The sequence below is a fragment of the Anser anser genome, assembly GCF_964211835.1.
Source record: "Anser anser genome assembly, chromosome: 1".
Taxonomy (NCBI): Eukaryota; Metazoa; Chordata; class Aves; order Anseriformes; family Anatidae; genus Anser; species Anser anser.
Window position 1 is genome coordinate 143,205,713 of NC_139720.1, and position 16,971 is coordinate 143,222,683.

The 16,971-nt window shown below is 41.7% G+C and overlaps 1 protein-coding gene across 5 annotated transcripts in view; it reads left to right on the top strand.

Moving 5' to 3' along the window:
- SLC9A4 (solute carrier family 9 member A4) overlaps positions 1-11,242 on the top strand; it is a 36,751-nt gene extending 25,509 nt beyond the window's left edge. For 3 of the 5 annotated variants that reach the window (XM_083817545.1, XM_083817544.1, XM_083817542.1), the window contains 4 exons: positions 1,753-1,849; positions 3,998-4,156; positions 4,750-4,837; positions 8,917-11,242. In XM_083817545.1, the coding sequence (XP_083673671.1) occupies positions 1,753-1,849; positions 3,998-4,156; positions 4,750-4,837; positions 8,917-9,218 (646 nt within the window). In that variant the 3' untranslated portion in view covers positions 9,219-11,242. The remainder of the gene's footprint in view (positions 1-1,752; positions 1,850-3,997; positions 4,157-4,749; positions 4,838-8,916) is intronic. The other 2 variants (XR_014576710.1, XM_083817543.1) reach the window with 2 other exon arrangements.
- Positions 11,243-16,971: the final 5,729 nt, after the last annotated feature.

Here is a 16,971-nt window from a genome sequence, read left to right on the forward strand (position 1 = left end):
ACAGCAAGGTGTAAAGACCCTATGGAGACATTTGGTGAAGTGAGGATGTGAGAGGGAGTTACTCCCTGTGACATTTACACCACTTGCACTATGGATGTTCAGTTTGCATTACACAAATGCTGCATTTTATATACCAGAACTGGTTGACCGGCTGATTGCAATTAGATTGCCGTTAGTCCCCAGGGGCTGTGCTTGTGTTTGCTTTCGCAAGTGTGCCTTAGCACCTCAGTCCCTCCCTTGTCCAAAGAGAGAGAAGCTAGGGGCTGCTGACAGCAGAGAGGCTGGTTTCCTTTCTTGGAAAGTAGCATACGTGGGCTGTCCTACAGCCTAGGACATGCCAGACCCAGTATGGAATAAAGGTGCATTGAAAGTGCTCACCTGGGAACGTGGAGGCATCCCTGGATCCTCTCAGTGGTAACCCTGAGAGATGAAAACAAGCAAAAAGCTAACTAACCAACCAACCAAAAACACGAGCTGGACTGGAATTATGTGGTTGTGGTGGTAGTGGTCTTTCTTCCCTGCTGGTAAATGTCTAGGTTTGTTGTTGTTGCTGGTGCTGAGAACTGATCTGTGTCAATCATACATTTGTTGGGAAGGATTTCTCAAAGCCAGGATAAGATTTCTAGTCAAAGCCAGAAAAACAGTCCATTTCTCTCCCTGTGTCTTGTTAGATTATAGCACAAAATCGTGGTAACATTGTTCAATTAGCTGCAATTGCAAAATTCAAACCTTTTCCTTATGATTACACTATAATCTTAGTTTTGCTGGAATCTAACTTCCTTTGCCGTTAAAAGTAATTTTATTTTAAAAGGAGTAAAAAATAAATATACACAAAACTCTGGCAATACTGTATGTTGATAATAATCCCTTCCTTAATTGCACAATTTACAGACAGAACTTAAAGGACATCACTGAGCTGAAAATAAAGATTTACGATAAAATTTTAAACAAGAGAAAAGAAAAAAATGGAGAAAGGGAAAAACCAGAAACAACAAGATGAACTCAGACTGATTCATCCTGGATGATGACTATCTATTTCCCTTTCTTTTCTTGGGAATTGAGCCGAACACTAACTCTCACACAGATTGACTGATTTAGCAGGTCCAGTTAACATTTCACAGCAGCCTTCATCCATTATTTTGCTAGTGAAAAGGCCAGGCAGTTACAAATGAGTGTCAGCTTCTTGTCCCAGTTTGCTAAAAATGCAAAGATTACTATCTTTTAGGTAGTTCTTTCATTTTAAATGGAGAAACAGGCTTAGTACCAAGGAAATCCTATACGTTCCCTTAGCCACAGAGAGATCTTTTGGACTCTAGTCAGGGTGTGCTTTATTTCTTAAGGATGTGCTCAGTTTCTCAGAGGAGTTAAAACCAGCAGGATAGCAAGGCCCAGACTGTTACACCATGATGAAGAACAGATTCAAACAGAGGAGGAAATTGCAATACCTTCCTGTTGGTTGCCTAATCCTTAATTATGAACTTCCTTCTGAAGCTCTTTGAAATACAAGGAGACTTTCTGCTGTCAGCTCCATGAAGGCTGTGGGTCTGCTCTGTCTGCCCAGTGTTTTGATAAAACCTGGGAAGAAGCCAAGCCTGACATTGTTCATTCAGCTTTGGATGATTTTGTGCCGTCACTGGTTACTGAAAGGCTCTTTGCAGTCTTCTGTCCTAATACGAAAAGCAGCTCATGCATCATTTTGTAGCATTAGCATTTACCCAACCTAATGTCATAATTAAACTTCTTTATTTACAGGAGCTGTAGAAATCAACGTGTGCACAGGCTCTCCCCTGCTGAGGTGGAGTCCATGAGAAATGTCCTGACACATAACCTATACCAAGTGCGACAAAGGGTGCGTGAGTCGCCTTCTATTGCGCAGTGTTTGCAGACCAAAAGCTCTTGTTTGCCCTCCCCATCTCATGGCAAGGGCGGTGTTAGCAGTGGGACCAGCCCATGGCTGCACAAGGAGGCCAGCCTCACAGATTGCTACTCAGTGGAAGACAAAAAAAAAAGCAGGCTTTTCCATCAGCTTTTCACACTGAGAGCAGCAGGAAAATCCAGGAAAATCCAGGAGTGAGCTGTAGAGGTCAGGCTTCCCTCACTGTACGGCTACCTGTGTCTCATAAACGGCCTTTCTGAGCCCGCTGGATGTCCCTGGACAAGGCTGGCCTCCCAGGTCCTCTCCCTGCATCACCTGTGGCCTGCTTCTGCTGGGGTGCTCCCACAGCCACATGGGCCACCCGCCTCACACCATAGCTCAGATGGTGTATTCTCAGCAACAGGCACAGCACATTTTCCAAGCAACCCACCCATAGTGGAGCCTTAAGACCAAAAAGGCCCCTCGGGGACCCCCTGCTTTGCCGATGCCTGGGAGGCTGGGTTAGTGACAGATGCCCCACGTGGCATGGCAGCGGGATGGGGGAGAGCGGGGCCGGCAGCTTCCAAGCACCCCCAGTCTGGCAGGGCTTCAATCACCCCCAGGCTGGCAGGGCTTCGTGGGAGGCAGCAGGATGGCGGGTCGCCAGCAGCCGCCAAACTCCGCTGCGGAGGTGGTAAACACCGCGTGGCCCGAAGTCAGCTGAGAGGCAGGCTGGTGTGCCCTCCCCCTGCGTGGGAGTTACAGTTTCCCCTCGCCAAAAGAGGAGGAAAAAAAAAAAAAAAGAAAAGTTCCATCTCCTCCGGAGTTTCGTTTTACAAGCTCCCCCCCCAAAAAAAAAAAAAAAAAGCTTAGCAGAGATTTGTTTTGCAGAAATTTGTACTGGTTTTGGTGCGGACCAAGTTATCCTATCTGCTTAATGCAGTCTTGGGCCCTGAATATGTAACTGAGTGCTCTCATGCAGCAAAGAGTGGGAGAGGATACATTAGTGTAACCTTGAAATTATGCAGATAAACCAAGCTAACTCGTGTAACACATATTTGCTAGGAAATTCTGGGCCCTGCTCATTTAAAAGTGTCACTATTAATATGATATTCATTCCCAATATTGTTTGATTTGCCACGGCCAATTATCCTTATGATATTAATTTCTTATCTTGCCAGCAACAATTTGCATATATGGCTGCCTCTTAGCTGAAATGACCTCTCTCTCTTCAAAATCAATTACAGTAATGACCATTAGTGCCAGTCACTTCCTATGTGGCAGTGAGGTCTGTGTGCTTTGGAAATAAAAGATTGGAAGTAAAATAATACTACTTCTAATACTTCACTTTAAACTTTGAAGGCCTGATCGTGCTTTGCCTTATCCGATCAACTTTACAAGGACCTCTTCTAGTCAGGTTAAGATCAGATTCTGCATTTGAAGAGATTTTTATAAACTTAAGTGATTCTTTCTCTTTTAGGCAGAGAATTAATCTCTTTCCCTTCATTTAACAAGAAGTAAACAATAAATTAAAAATCTTGTCCTAAAAAATGTTGAGCTTTAGGGTAACGTTAAGGTGTAATTTGTCCAAATACGTAAAGGAAACTGAGCTGTGCATCTCCTTCTGGAGATGTACTCTTAGCATCGTGTTTACCTCCCAGTCGTGTCTGCAACTTGCTCTGGCTCAGTAGTATGAGTACCAAGGCTCAGAGGTGGTCTAACCAGCTATTTGTCTCTTGGGACCCGCCTCCAATCTGTAGCTCCCAACTGCATGATCAGGGGAGGGCTGAGGGGGAGGTAAAGCCCAGAGGTGTTAACAGGCTAGTGCAGGTGGATATGTTTTATGGTGCAGTTCAAGAAGGCATGAGTCTATCAAAAAGTGCATCAAAATGCAGCCCTAGAGGCAGTACAGTCAGCTGGGAATGGGGGCATATTGTCCAGGGCTTACAGCTGTGCTCATACGTCCTCATGCCTTGCTGTGCAGAGTGAGGTTAGCGTGAGGCTATGTTTTTCCACGCGGTGCCAAAAGGACCTGCAGCAAGTTGGTGGTGTGCCCTTGGCCCTGTGACCGACAGGGCTGTGCTTTATCTAATTAACATTGTGAGTGCAAAGGAAACTATCAGGGTGCATTTTCTGTTACAGGCACCGTCATACAACCGCCACAACCTGCCCACCAACACCAGTGAGAAGCAAGCCCAGGAAATCCTCATCCGTCGGCAGCACAGCCTGAGGCAGAGTTGCAGGAAGGGAAACAGCTTACCTTGGGGTAGACCGGTACCTGTTATGCAAACTGCTGTTCATGTAATCAAAACACAGAAAAAAATCCTCTGCTTTTCTGTAAATAGGGAAAGAAACACACATTTCTGTATGCTTTTTACAACAGTTAAAATGGATACTCTCCCCGGTGCAGCACCTAAGAAGAAATGGTTCCACTTAGCATGTGGACAGCCACATTTTTTATGTCCTACCTCTATATGTTGGTTAAAAATTACATACTATGTCTATAAGTAGTAAAATTATGTAGCTTTCATTGTTTTGGCATGAGCAAAGCAAGGTATAATCACACCTATGTGAGCTTGTAGTCTCACAAAAAGCCTGATCCAAAGCCCTTGACACCCTGACACCACAGTTTGAGCTTTGGATCAGTAAGGTAAGATTTGTTTGACCATATGTAGGCGTTGGATAGCATAGTTGAGATAATCACTAAAAGAAATAAATTCTTGCTGGATACAATTCCATTTTATTCATACTTGTCACCTGAAATAGGAAAGGTGAATCTTAGAAGAGCATATTTCTCTCTACTGACTGTAAAACACCCTTAGGCCTATTAAAACAGACACAGAGATTTTCACTGGAGCTGAAGCTGAGTTCAACCTATGTCTGTCTGTACGCAGGCTAGCACCACCGGCCCACGCTACCTCTCCTTGCCGCAGGGCCATGGCCGGCCCATTTGGCGAAAAGCAAGGCACGTTACTTTTACAGGTAATGGAAATGCTTTATGCTCTATCCTGCTCCAGCAGCGAAAGATACTTGGGCAGCTGTTTGGTGGATTTAACAGTACTTGATGAATACTGCCATGGAAATCCCTGGTCTCTTTAAATGAGTTACACCCTTCTCTCCTATCTTTTTATCTGTGCCATTTATATGGTCATGACTGCTGCAGTTTCTGTCTTGTTCCAGCACCACCTACTTTTCTCTTTTTTTCTTCTTGCACAAATTCTCCTCTGATCCCTGCAGTTTGACCTGGTCATGAGGGCATGTGCATAAGCCCAAGAAAGCAAATTGTCTGTTTCCTTGCAGCCCCACAGACACAGCTGCATGCAGAACTGTAAGGAGATGCTGATGCTGATAGCCTGACAGAGGTGAGGCTGACACAGAGACATGCCCCCAGGGCTGGTGGGCAGTGAAGCTGGGCAGAAGTTCCCAACAGCATGCCCACACACCGTAGTTCAGTGTATGCACACACACACACAACCAACCACCCTAAGCAGCACATTAAGTACAGCACACAAACATACACACAACACCAACAGCATCATCCTGTTCCCTTCTCTGGCTGATCAGGATGAAAAGCTGGTAGTGGAGAATTGTATGCATGCACATGCACATGCACATACACTGTAGATCCCTCCATAACTGGCCTTGGCCACCCAATCTTCCCCCTCGCTGGTTCCTGGGTCTCCCCTTGCCTCGCACACAGAGGTGCATATGTACAAACCAGTCTCTCTGGTACCTGGTCTAGACTGTGGCCCTACCAGTAGTCACTCACAGACCCTGTGTTCTCTCCAGTCTGGATCTCCTGGTCCATGCAACAGCTAACTCACAGCCCTGCCCTCTTCAGTGTCTGTCCCATAGTCATGGTTGCTCTGACACTTGCTTCCCAAGCCTCGTGTCCTACTCAGTGGCTCCGCTGGCTTCATGATTGCTAGCAGTTTTGCACTGATATATACCCACACAATATGAGTGGTCCACAGTCCCTCTGGTTGCTGGCATTCAGATCTTCATGCGCATGTGCGCACAGTACAGGGAGCTGCTCACCCAGGAAAACAGACAAATGTGGAGTTTAATGAGAAGACAGAAAAAAACTGTCCTGATCTGGTACAAGGCATGGCCAGACACATGTCCTGACCAGCCTCTGTTTAAATGCATCCATCCCCTTTCGATCCCCTTTTCCCCCTGTTTTACTGCACTTGTCCCATACTCCCCAAACCACCCTAGTTCCTTCCTTTACCCACCTTTGGTTCCTTTCCTAAAGATCTCATCATAAGTCTTGTATGACCCCCAAATACTTTCCCCTGGCAATTACCTGGTCTCTTCTTCCCTTTTCCAGCTTGTTCTCTATGATCTTTCCATAGTAATTTTATTTATATTGTGTTGTGGACATAGAATAACTCAAACGGTACTGAGACTAGCTGGTAAGTTTGTCCAGAAATACCAGTATTACTACAGAATACCACCCATCCGTAAACCCTAAATAAGGAGACAGAGATAAAGGATTGAGCAACACTGAATTGCCCAAGGAGACATAGCAGGACAGTGTCAGAGAAAGCATGGAATTTAGGACACTCGAATGTCCATCATTATCTCCCCATATAATTTTCCTGTCTCCTTTATGAGTTTTTTATGTAACCCTGAAATGCATTTGGGTACCTCTGAAAATTACTTTTCATTTCTGCAAAAATAGCTACAGTGATTGAAAGCATATTTCTAATCATCATCTTTGTATCAAAACCTGAACAACAAAGTTTCTTTCCTGCAGGTGCAAAACTATTTTCTTTCTTCTCTTTCTGTTTTGCTCTGAAAGGGATGAAAGCAAAAGAGATCTGTGTAGGCAAACCATCCCCTTGGTGCTGTGCACCCACATGTGGTGGAGGCAGAACAGAAACCCATAGGATCTATTCAGAGGGGAAGATCAAAGTTACGCAAGGGGACTTTTTTTTATTTTTTATTTTTATTTTTTAAAGAGCTGGTTATTTTCTGTTCTGTTTGTCAGGATGTGGGGGATATGTGTCTTTGTGTCTTTCTGAAAGACTCAAATTGTTCTACACAGCAGCCTCAGACCTGAAAGCATTTCAGGCACTTTCAAAGGACCAAGTCCTGGTATCACAAACAGGCATGTTATTTCAGTGGGGTGAGGAATAAATCCTGAAGCACTGAACGTAGGTACATTTTTAGTAATTCTCAGCCCTACATTTGACACCTGCCTTGTGATCTGTTTGAATAATTGGACTTCTTGGCTTGGCTTCTGGCATCCTGAAACTCCATAAAATATTCTTGTGAAAATCAAATATATATCAAATTCAAACCTGAACATATTCTCTTATAATCTCTGTACAGCATATACTTCAAAATTAACTCATTTAAATCTTGTCTTACTGCTTCTTTTTTGTTTCTACCTGAGTAAAAGGTTTTCCTACTATTAAAGGGGACTTGCTGAGCTTTACCAGATGAAAGGGAAAACAGGGTGGGGAGTAATAAAAATATGTAAATCAAATAAGTCAAATAGTTTAGAGTTGTATTCACTTTGAAATGAACACTCAGTTAACATTCTATGATTCTATGATCATCTTTGGTCCCTAGAGTAGCATTGACATCACTTGAAAAGTCTGCACTGGGAGAAAGCCACCATAAACTCCTCTCATATAATCAATATTAGGATGAGATGAATTGCAGTTGGGAACTGAGAAAGGAAATACTTAGTATGCAGGAAGTAGAATGACAACTTCATGTAAATACATATACCTTTAGAGAGAGAAATGCCACTTCTCTATGCCTGGAAGTCCTCCTGGAACAAGCACTCTCCAGTGAGCTTCTTTTAACTCACACATAGCAGGTGCAGAAATTTTAGTAACCAAGAGGACAGATGTGACTACAAATAGATCCTTAAACTGACTAACAGCTCTTTCTGACTTTCATAAAAGTGAATGATTTCTTTGGCAGTATACATCAATCAAAGCTTGTAGCACTGATATCCTTCTTGTAGACACTGATGTCCTTCTTGAGTGTCTTGTAGTACTAAGTAGAAGTCCTTCAAATCTGAAAATATCTATCCTGTCTTATTGCTCATGGGGCACCTATGGTATGCCTACATGGTCTAACAGAAGCAGGTTCTGCTGCTAAAGAAATCTGTGCTCGTGGTCTGTGGAGGTAAGTGCCGGTGCATGTGTTCTTATGTTGTGCCAACCGTGCAATAAACACTAGCTTAAAATAACTTAATAGTTATTAATCTGCAATAACCTGATAAGTTTTGACTGTGTGACTGTATCCAATACACGTGAGCTTTACCTTCAGCAGGGTATGGTCTGAATTTTATTATTTATGGTCCTTTGTCTTTATCTCAGCAAACTTCCCAGCTTGTTAGGAGTTGTTTCTTAAATTAACTGACTAATATATTAGTGTGTAGTCAGACTAGAAGTGGCCCAAAGAAAAGTAACAAAGTCTGTTTTGTAAACTCAACAGAATAAAAGAGTTAGGGCCTATCACAGTCACATTTTAATTGTGTACTTGGAGCACTGCAAGCTGGTAGGAGTGGGTCTGACACACCCAATGTAATCAAAGCGCCCTAGAGTCAAACTCCTGGTTTCGGGTGAAACTGTTTTCTTCCCAGTTGTTAACCACAGGTGACTGGTTATCTTGATTTTCAGTGGTGCTAGAGTCATCTTCTTAGTGGGTTTTACAATGATTTTCAACTATGGCACTAGATATACTTGTGATATTGGTTGAAAGGTACATAAAGGAGCGATCTTGCCCTGTGAAGGCAGGAGCTGCTTTGCGAGGTGTGGAAAGATATCTGAATGTTCTCTTTCACTGGGGTTTCAGAGTAGAGGCAAAATCTATAACATCTCTTAAACATCAGCTTTGGTATGAAAATAAAGATCTAGGGTTATTTTTAGTTCTTGACTGCTCTCTTATTCTATAGTAATTATTTAAAATGATTCCATTTTAGGCTTTAAAACCGTAATGCTGTATAGTGTTGAATACCTTTCAATTGTCCTTGCCAATATCATGGTGTTTGTCTTTTCTCTGCGTCATTGCGTGAATTCTTTGTCTTTTTCCTTCAGATCACCCCAGAAGCAACTCTGAGGCTGGCATCCCAATAAGGTTCAGACCCCAGCCCCGACTACGGCCGCTCGAAGCAAAGCACCGCCAGGAGGAGCTGATTCCAATGGCACGCTTAGACAGACGTGTCTGCCCATCCAATTTCTCAGGTCAAAGAGGAAATTCAATCAGTCAGCATCGTTTCACCAGAGCAGACAATCTAGCTCTAATGCCAAAGACTCGATTCACTGGGGGAGAAGTTGAGGGGTATGAGTCAGAAGAAGAGACAGAAACGATGGCACCAGCCAGGCCATTAGACATATGAGGAGCAGAGAAGAGTGATGTTCACATCTCTAGGGTCCTCTGCACGCTGCTCCAGAGAAAATAACAGAGCTCTTATATGAACCAAACCACAAATTTCCTTTTGGGACCAGTGCACTCATTCTCGTATCACTTTCAAACACTGTATCAAGGTACTTAGTGGCTCAGAGAAGACTCAAATTCTTATATGTTTATATCAAGTTTACTTTTCAACAAAACACTGTAGAAAAGAGGGGAACATGATCTTTGTAGGGGTTTGGACATGGATTTAAATGACAATAGTTGGGCACAGGCGGTAGTATAGCTGGGAGCTGATATTGTCTTCCCATGTGCTGTATTATGACTTAAATCTGGGTGAAAGAAATACTGAAGGACATGGTTAAGACATGGGTGCCCAAATTGGTAACTTCAATTTGCCTAGAGCTTTGGATCTCAGATTAGCTGAGATATTTCAGGTAAGAGTGAAAAACAGGCATGTTTAGGGCACCTAAATGTCATTGAAGATGCCTAAAAGGGTACTTAAATCAAAAGGATGCTTTAGTGGACATTTGCAGCACTTGAATGGCATCTCAGGTTTTGGCTTTGCAAAAGTGCTTCAAGTCAATTTCTGTGAAGGTTCATGGCTCCTGTGACTTCAACCAACTTCAGCATGGAGACACTTGTCACCCATCTACAGTTGTTTTGGATGAAGAAAGGAGGCATCCTGGTACTTACAAATCCAGAGAGGACTCTTCAGCCAGGGGTGCTATTGGAAGGCTAACACAAAGCTCAACAGTTTCATTTGCAAACATGGGGCTGCAAGAATGTGCACAGTAGTCCTGCGATTATAGCTGTATAGCTGAAGCAGGAGGCTTCAGTCATGGAGCAAATAACTTCCATCCCTCACTCCCATCTCACTATAGGGTGCACAAATTGCTAGACCACTCTTCACACTGAAGCTGGACCAGCACTACAGACGGGAAGCAAGAGACTGGAACAAAAGGTGAAAGAGAGCCTGACTTTGTATCCTGCTGGATAGCAGGAAAGAAGGGCTCTGTGTTGTGCTACCAGGTTTTTAGGGTGTTTTTCTATATGTTGCACAGAGCAGCATTTACTAAAAAAGCAAAAATAACCAGAGGCACATGCACTGGATCCCCTGACTGCCCAGCCCTCCTACTGAGCTCCCTTCCAACTGGCTCTGTGTACCCATGCTCTAGTCTCAGCAGTGGAAATCCGTAGTGGTAAGAACATGGGAGGCAAGAAGCTATGGAAGCTTGGGTCATTTTGGATAAAGTCTAAAATGCCAGCCAAAAATGCCATTCACCTAGTGTCTGTGACAGAGCTTCTTTCTGCAAAATGGAAGAAGCATCATTACCGTCATCTGTGTCTGAAAACTTTAGGTGAGTAGATTTTATCCAGAGGAATGATTTGAGTCCAGAAGTCCATAAACCCACCCTTGCAGCTGTACTAAAATCAACTCTGCAGCTGAGAAATGCACAAAGTTCAGTCATGCTTTCTTCATATTTCACTTTCTCTCCTCCACTCAAAGCTCACTTAACTGCCCAATTTGAGGTCTGTAAATGGCACTGCAAGAATCAAAGAGGTAAGAATCAGTGATAAAAATGCCACCCTTCTGGTTTTGGGGGAGGATGTTACAGTTATGAGCACTTGTATGTCTTAGTCCAGAAGACCTCTGAGGTGTAAATTATGATTTCATCACATTTCTTGCAATGGATTTCTTATTCAGGACAGGTAGCATCTAAACTAACAGATTAGGAATGTACCACCAAAGGAAAAAAAATAAAATCACTTTCCTCCCTTTTTCTCAGGTTTGAAGTTTTATATTTAGCAGGTCATAACAAATCATCTGTATTGAAATTGTACAAAGATTTCTGAATCTGTTCTGTTTGCTTTTCCTCATTGTGCCAGAGAAATTATTCAACTTCCTTTTATGAAAGGATAGGTTTTGGCTTTTGTACTGACAGTGAGCAAGCAATCAAATACAGTTCTGTACCTGAAAATCAACAAATAAATTCAGCTCCACCAAAAGAAGTGCTCCACATAGTTTTTAAACAAAAACCCTGTGCCAGCTCTCAATCCTGTAGCAAGTTATATCACATACAATAAATCTCAATGAAAATATTATTTTAAGAAAAAAGAGTGATCATATAAAATCGGGTCTTAAATTGCACTATGAGCTACCCAGTTGCCATATGAAATTTAACCGAGGGCAAAATCAGTTCTTGTGTGAGGGGTCCTTAGGCCACACAGACACTGTAGATGCATGGAAGGGGTGAACAGAGGGTTGGGACCTGCTTCTGCATTGCAGGGTCAGGAGCCAGTGGGATCACCAAAACTAGCTGGTGGGAAATGTGGACTGGAGGCAATCTTTGGAGACAGCGATGAACAGAAAGTAGTACCCTGAGAGGAGGGTGAAGATGGGATAGTGTTTTGTCTTCAAAGGGAGGCTTAGGAGAGAGATTAAACAGAGGGATTACTGTGAGCTGCAAATTCAGCGTTTCGTTATTAAGAAGATTTAATGAATAGGTTGTCCGGGGGAACCGGACAGATACAAACTCTGTGTGAGATGAGGAAGACTAATGGAATGATTGGAGTGACATGGAAAGGGACTAGACACGCATTATGAAATTGCAGTTTTGTCAGGGTATTTTTGAAAGGAATGCTTAAAACTGCCTACCATATTCTCTATTAAATGCCATAAAAGCTGTTGAGTATTTATATAGCTACACATAGTAAGTAGGGAGCAAAGGATTCAGCTTGCAGTGGCCATTTATATTAGAACTGGAGAAAAATTATTAAGTCTTTCTAAAATACAAATAAAGCTAGTGCACAAGTGGAGTCACAACTCCCACTTTTGGTTCATTCCTAATCTTTCCTCTTAAGAAACCAGTGAGCCAGAACTTCAGAAAGTGTGAAGCCACAGAGCATCCAGCAGTTAATAGAGCTGTCCCTACTTCTGTAGTCTGTCCCCCAAACTTGTTAAGTCTATTTTTGGTTTGCTTTCCTAGCAATTAGAAAGTAGGACTGGAAGAAAATTTCTTTCTGTGCCATTAGTCACTGTTAATGGGCATGCTGGCCATTAGCCAAGAAACCATGCTGCAGATGCATGTATAAAATATGCTCTAGTATATAAAGTTGCACTGCTTATTTCTTTTCACAGGCATTTCATACTTGTGAAAAAAAAGAATTGTCTTCAAAGAAGCAGATTACTTATGTTTTAAATGACAATAACTACAGTAATATTTCATTACAGGCAACTTATTCTGTGCCTATAGACTCACAGACCTGGTCCATAAAGAAAACCAAACTTGTTTAGGGCATGAGTTGAAACCCACTACTGCCTTGTAAGTGCTTGTGTGTGGGCATTCCTAAGCTCCAACCTGGGTCGCATCCAGGAGATTTGTGCTGGTAAATTTACAAAGGTAAGTCAATTCAATCCAAGATCTCCCTTTTCAGACTGGTACAGCTCTATTTACTCAGGAATTTAAATTGTGCTTTGATTTAAGGTGAGCTGACACAAGAAACTCATGCCCAGAAGGTGAAATATCAGTATTCAAAATCCAGAGAACAGAGACTTAAGGAGTTAAAACTTTTTTCCTTGGGGCAGGAGGATAGTACAGAACAGCTGAGTTTGACAAAGGGATAATAGTAATGAGAAAAATGTACCTTGCACAGAAGAGATAAAGTAAAAAGACACACTTGAACAGAACTTGCTAGTCAATAAGAAAAAGAAGAAAATAATAAGAACAGTGATAATGGGGAAATAACAGCAAAAGCAACAACAGTTGAACAAAATATTAGAGAAAGAAGGAGAGAGTTTCCAAGGTCAATAGTACATTATAAGCAGTTGACAATACTTTCATATTTATTACATGGCACAATTAGCTGTTGGATCCTGTTATTCTTGCTGCAGCTGTTACTCCTCAACTAATATCCTAGGCAAGTAGGAACTTGTAATAAAAGGAGAATCTGTTCCGTATAGAGCTTACAATTAAAGAAACAACAGCAAGGGGTGCATGGACGATCAAGGCATGACAGCAGAGGGCAAGGAGTGCCCAAGCTGTGACCTCTCTCAATTTTCAGAAATATTTCTGAACAGAGTGCACTGGAAGAAGACACCACTGTGCTCCTTCTCGCATGGGAAATGGTGCCTGCTGGAAATTTCTGCAATTGTGTAATCCCGGCTACCGTTTTTTGTAGAGCATCTGTGGAAGCAAAGTGCTGGCTGCATAATGACACCAGCAAACAGGACTGACAAAGATGCTGTGAAAGGATTTACAAGTGGTTCAGGTGTCATGCTAGGGGAGGACATCACTGAAGAAATGCTGAAACAGGTGGAATAATTTGCTTCATAGCAAAGTTGGGAACTAAAGGAGCGGGACTGCTTTCATCAAGGACGGAGAAGAAAAGCTGTAATAGGTGGAAAATAAAGAGTGCCCTGATGGGATCTTTGGATGCAGTGATTTACGGTATGGACAGAAAAGTGCTATGCATGTGGATCTAGTGAGCAGGCCAGCTTAAAAGACAAAAGTAAGTTAGGGTGTGTCTAGAGCAATTAGGGAAGGTTAGATGAGATTCAGAAAAGTAGGCTAAGGTTTCAGGCTGGAGAGACTAGCAGAGAAGTAACTGATCATTTTCAGCACAAAAATGATATCTTTATTTATATTATGAGTAAGATAGTCAGAAACAGAGTTTAAAGAGCATGAGAGGTATTTGCAAGTGAAATAAACAAATTGCTATTGCTAAAATAGTTGGCTTTTAACTAACAGAAGATGAAAATAATTGTGAAGGGATTCTTATTTTCTTGCTGTTACATGGGTTTTGAGGCTTGACATTTTCAGGGTTTTTCCTCTAGCATCAGACCCTGAAGCTCACTTCTTATTGTCACATATGAATGGAAACTACTGTTTAAAAACCTGTGTGAGACTCTAGAAAATATATAAAATATTTCTAATCTTCTTTTCTTCAGAGCTACCTTTTCTAATTTTCTATCTACGTGTATGGATAGAACTCAAACATTAAGAGTGGAAAAACAGATTACCTTATCTTTATATTTTGTTTGCTTTTTAGGTAGGACAATTACGTTATTGTTTTGTCAAACTCACCTTAAAATGAAAGGTGTAAGGTAACATGAGTAATATTCTGAACCAGTTTAGAGGACTGGAAATCTACTGAGCTAAGTTTTATTTATTTCCTTTTGAGAATTTGTCTTCATGTTAACCACAAGTGAAACCCCTTTTTCTTTTCTGCTCTGGTTTCACAGGTGTGAATTTTCACAAGTTATTAATAGTTCTTGTTTATTCCTAGTCCATCCTTCCCCCAGAACAATTACATTTTCTACTACTTTTTGATCACAAGAAATGAGACAATCAAACTGAACATTATCCCTGACTTCTTTCCCACCATCCTTCTTGCAGGAGGAAGCTAGGCAAAAAGAAATGCCTGTCAAGAACAGCCACAGTGAACTGGGGCACAGATAGCACTCACTCACAACATCACTTTTCACTTGCAAACACAGGTGGGGTTTAGACCCATTTAGTGTTCGATGCTTCCCCATCAGACACTTATTCTGCTAAATGCAAAATTGTCATAACAGAAGTTTGAAGTCAAAAGTTTTTTGGTTTTTTTTTGCTGGCATGTATGTCAGGTACTAAATTAGATTCATTAGTAGGTACTGGACCTAACGCCATTTGCTCCTTGCTTTGCTGTTTTATTGGCAGTGATAAGGAGCGAAAACAGTGAGTTAGGCACAGATGTCAAAATAACATTTATTTTATTTTTTATTTTTTTTAAGATATCTTGAAATAAAACCTTTAGCCTTCTAGCTAGCTTTATTCATACCTTTCATTAAGGGTAAACTTCCTATCACAGAAGCTTGCACTGTGTGAGTAAAAAAAACAAAACCAAAACACTATAAACACAAGTCAGCTGCCCAAACATATTCAGCTTCAATTTTACACAATGATGAATACTGAGAACACTTGCACTGGAGCAGTGTCTTCCAGATGCTGCGTGCACACAAGCCACAGATAGCCCAGAGGCAGGGCATCCTGAGAATTATGCTGATGTTAAAAGCCCTTGTGAAAGGTGGAGAAATCTGCACAAAGCCAATCAGCCGTGTGTGCATGTCATACAGGAACAGTGCCAGGAACCAAGCATGAGACCCTGATGCTATGTCTACCTTTACTTCCCTTAGGTTCCATGTTACTGAAACATACAGAAAAGAACAAAAGAACAGGGTGAAGCTGTCCCTGCAGCTTTTCCTACTGAAATAAAAAAAAAAAGAAAGAAAAAAAAAGAAAAAAAGAGGATCAATCTGAAATGGCATAATTTGTGCACTGCCTGAAGATATGACCTACTGTTTACAAACACTCAGCATCCTAAAAAACATCATACAATTGTGTCATATTCAAGATCTATGTATAAAATATATGTAACATAAAGAAGATGCAATTCTTCACTAATTTTCCCCAGTATATTTGCAGTTGTTCCTTTCCAAAAACTACATATATTCTGCATGTTTTCCATAGTGAGAAAAAATTGGTAAACTGAAGGGGCTTGTAAGGAGTGAATATATGGTGGGAAATATACTTTTTCCTTTGAAGCTGGAACAGAAACTCTTGAAAGTTGTTTCTCCTTCACTAGTTTGGACCAGTGAGGAAGGGAGGCTGTGGGTGTTTGGCACAGATGTTAGACCAAGGACACGTCTCTTCAGCTTTCTATGCCTCAGTTGTCTCACATGTAAAATAGTGATGAAGACACTCAGGAATAAGTCACACACCGGTACCTCAAGTCATTGGAGCTGCTAGGTTTGGCACAGAAGACACAGGAGCCCTCTGCTCTCTGGATCAGCATCTGGAGGCCAGAGAGGCCCCTTGGGGCACTTTTATGGCAGCTGGACTGCACCCCTGGGGATGGAGTCTGTAGGCAGCCAACAGCTCAGATCAGTTGAATAAATGTGAACGACTGCCTTGCAGTGATCTGACAAGTAATTTAGACTCCACCAGCTCCAGTGGGAGCTCAGACACCTACCCTACATGTAGACATTTTAACGGTGAACATCTAAACACAGCTGTCTGCATCTGAAGTGGAAATCCAATGTCCCAATCCTTTAAGCAATTTTGACATGAATGAATTTAAACGAAAAGCACCTTTTCAAAGCCAGGCATTATGACTGCTTTAGCTTTGAGGTGAATCTTCTTTTCCTGATCAAAAAACTAAGGTATTTCTGCTTGTACACAAAAAAGGTAATATATTTTTATCAGTGTCTCACTGTGAACAACTCCTCTATTTTGTTCATTTCTAAAGGAGTCTGTCTGCAGATGTATTTGGCTCAATCTGCTGTAATGGGTTTAGCAATAGGAAACTGCAAGGCTCACGTTACGGCTGGCTCAAAGGGACCCTTTGGCTTGAATTCCTCTTAATGATAAATATCCCCAAATCTTTCCTCATCATTTCCATAATTATGCAAACATAGATCCAAGTGAAGGTGTTACTGCTGACAAATTTGTTAATCAAGCCACAGCAATTTGAATTTCAGGAATTTTTCTCTTATATTCTTCCCTGGTGCAAAAATGCGTGATACTGATCTAACAAGAGCTGCAGAGCAGATATAACAGCCAGTGCCAAGACCAGATTTGCAGGTCTTGTTCGTAGGTAATGAAGAGAAAGATAGATGTAGTGACAAAGCTCAAAATATCACTGAAATCAAGTTTGCATTAATTATGTTAAGTTCCAAAGCTCAAAAGAAACTTTTT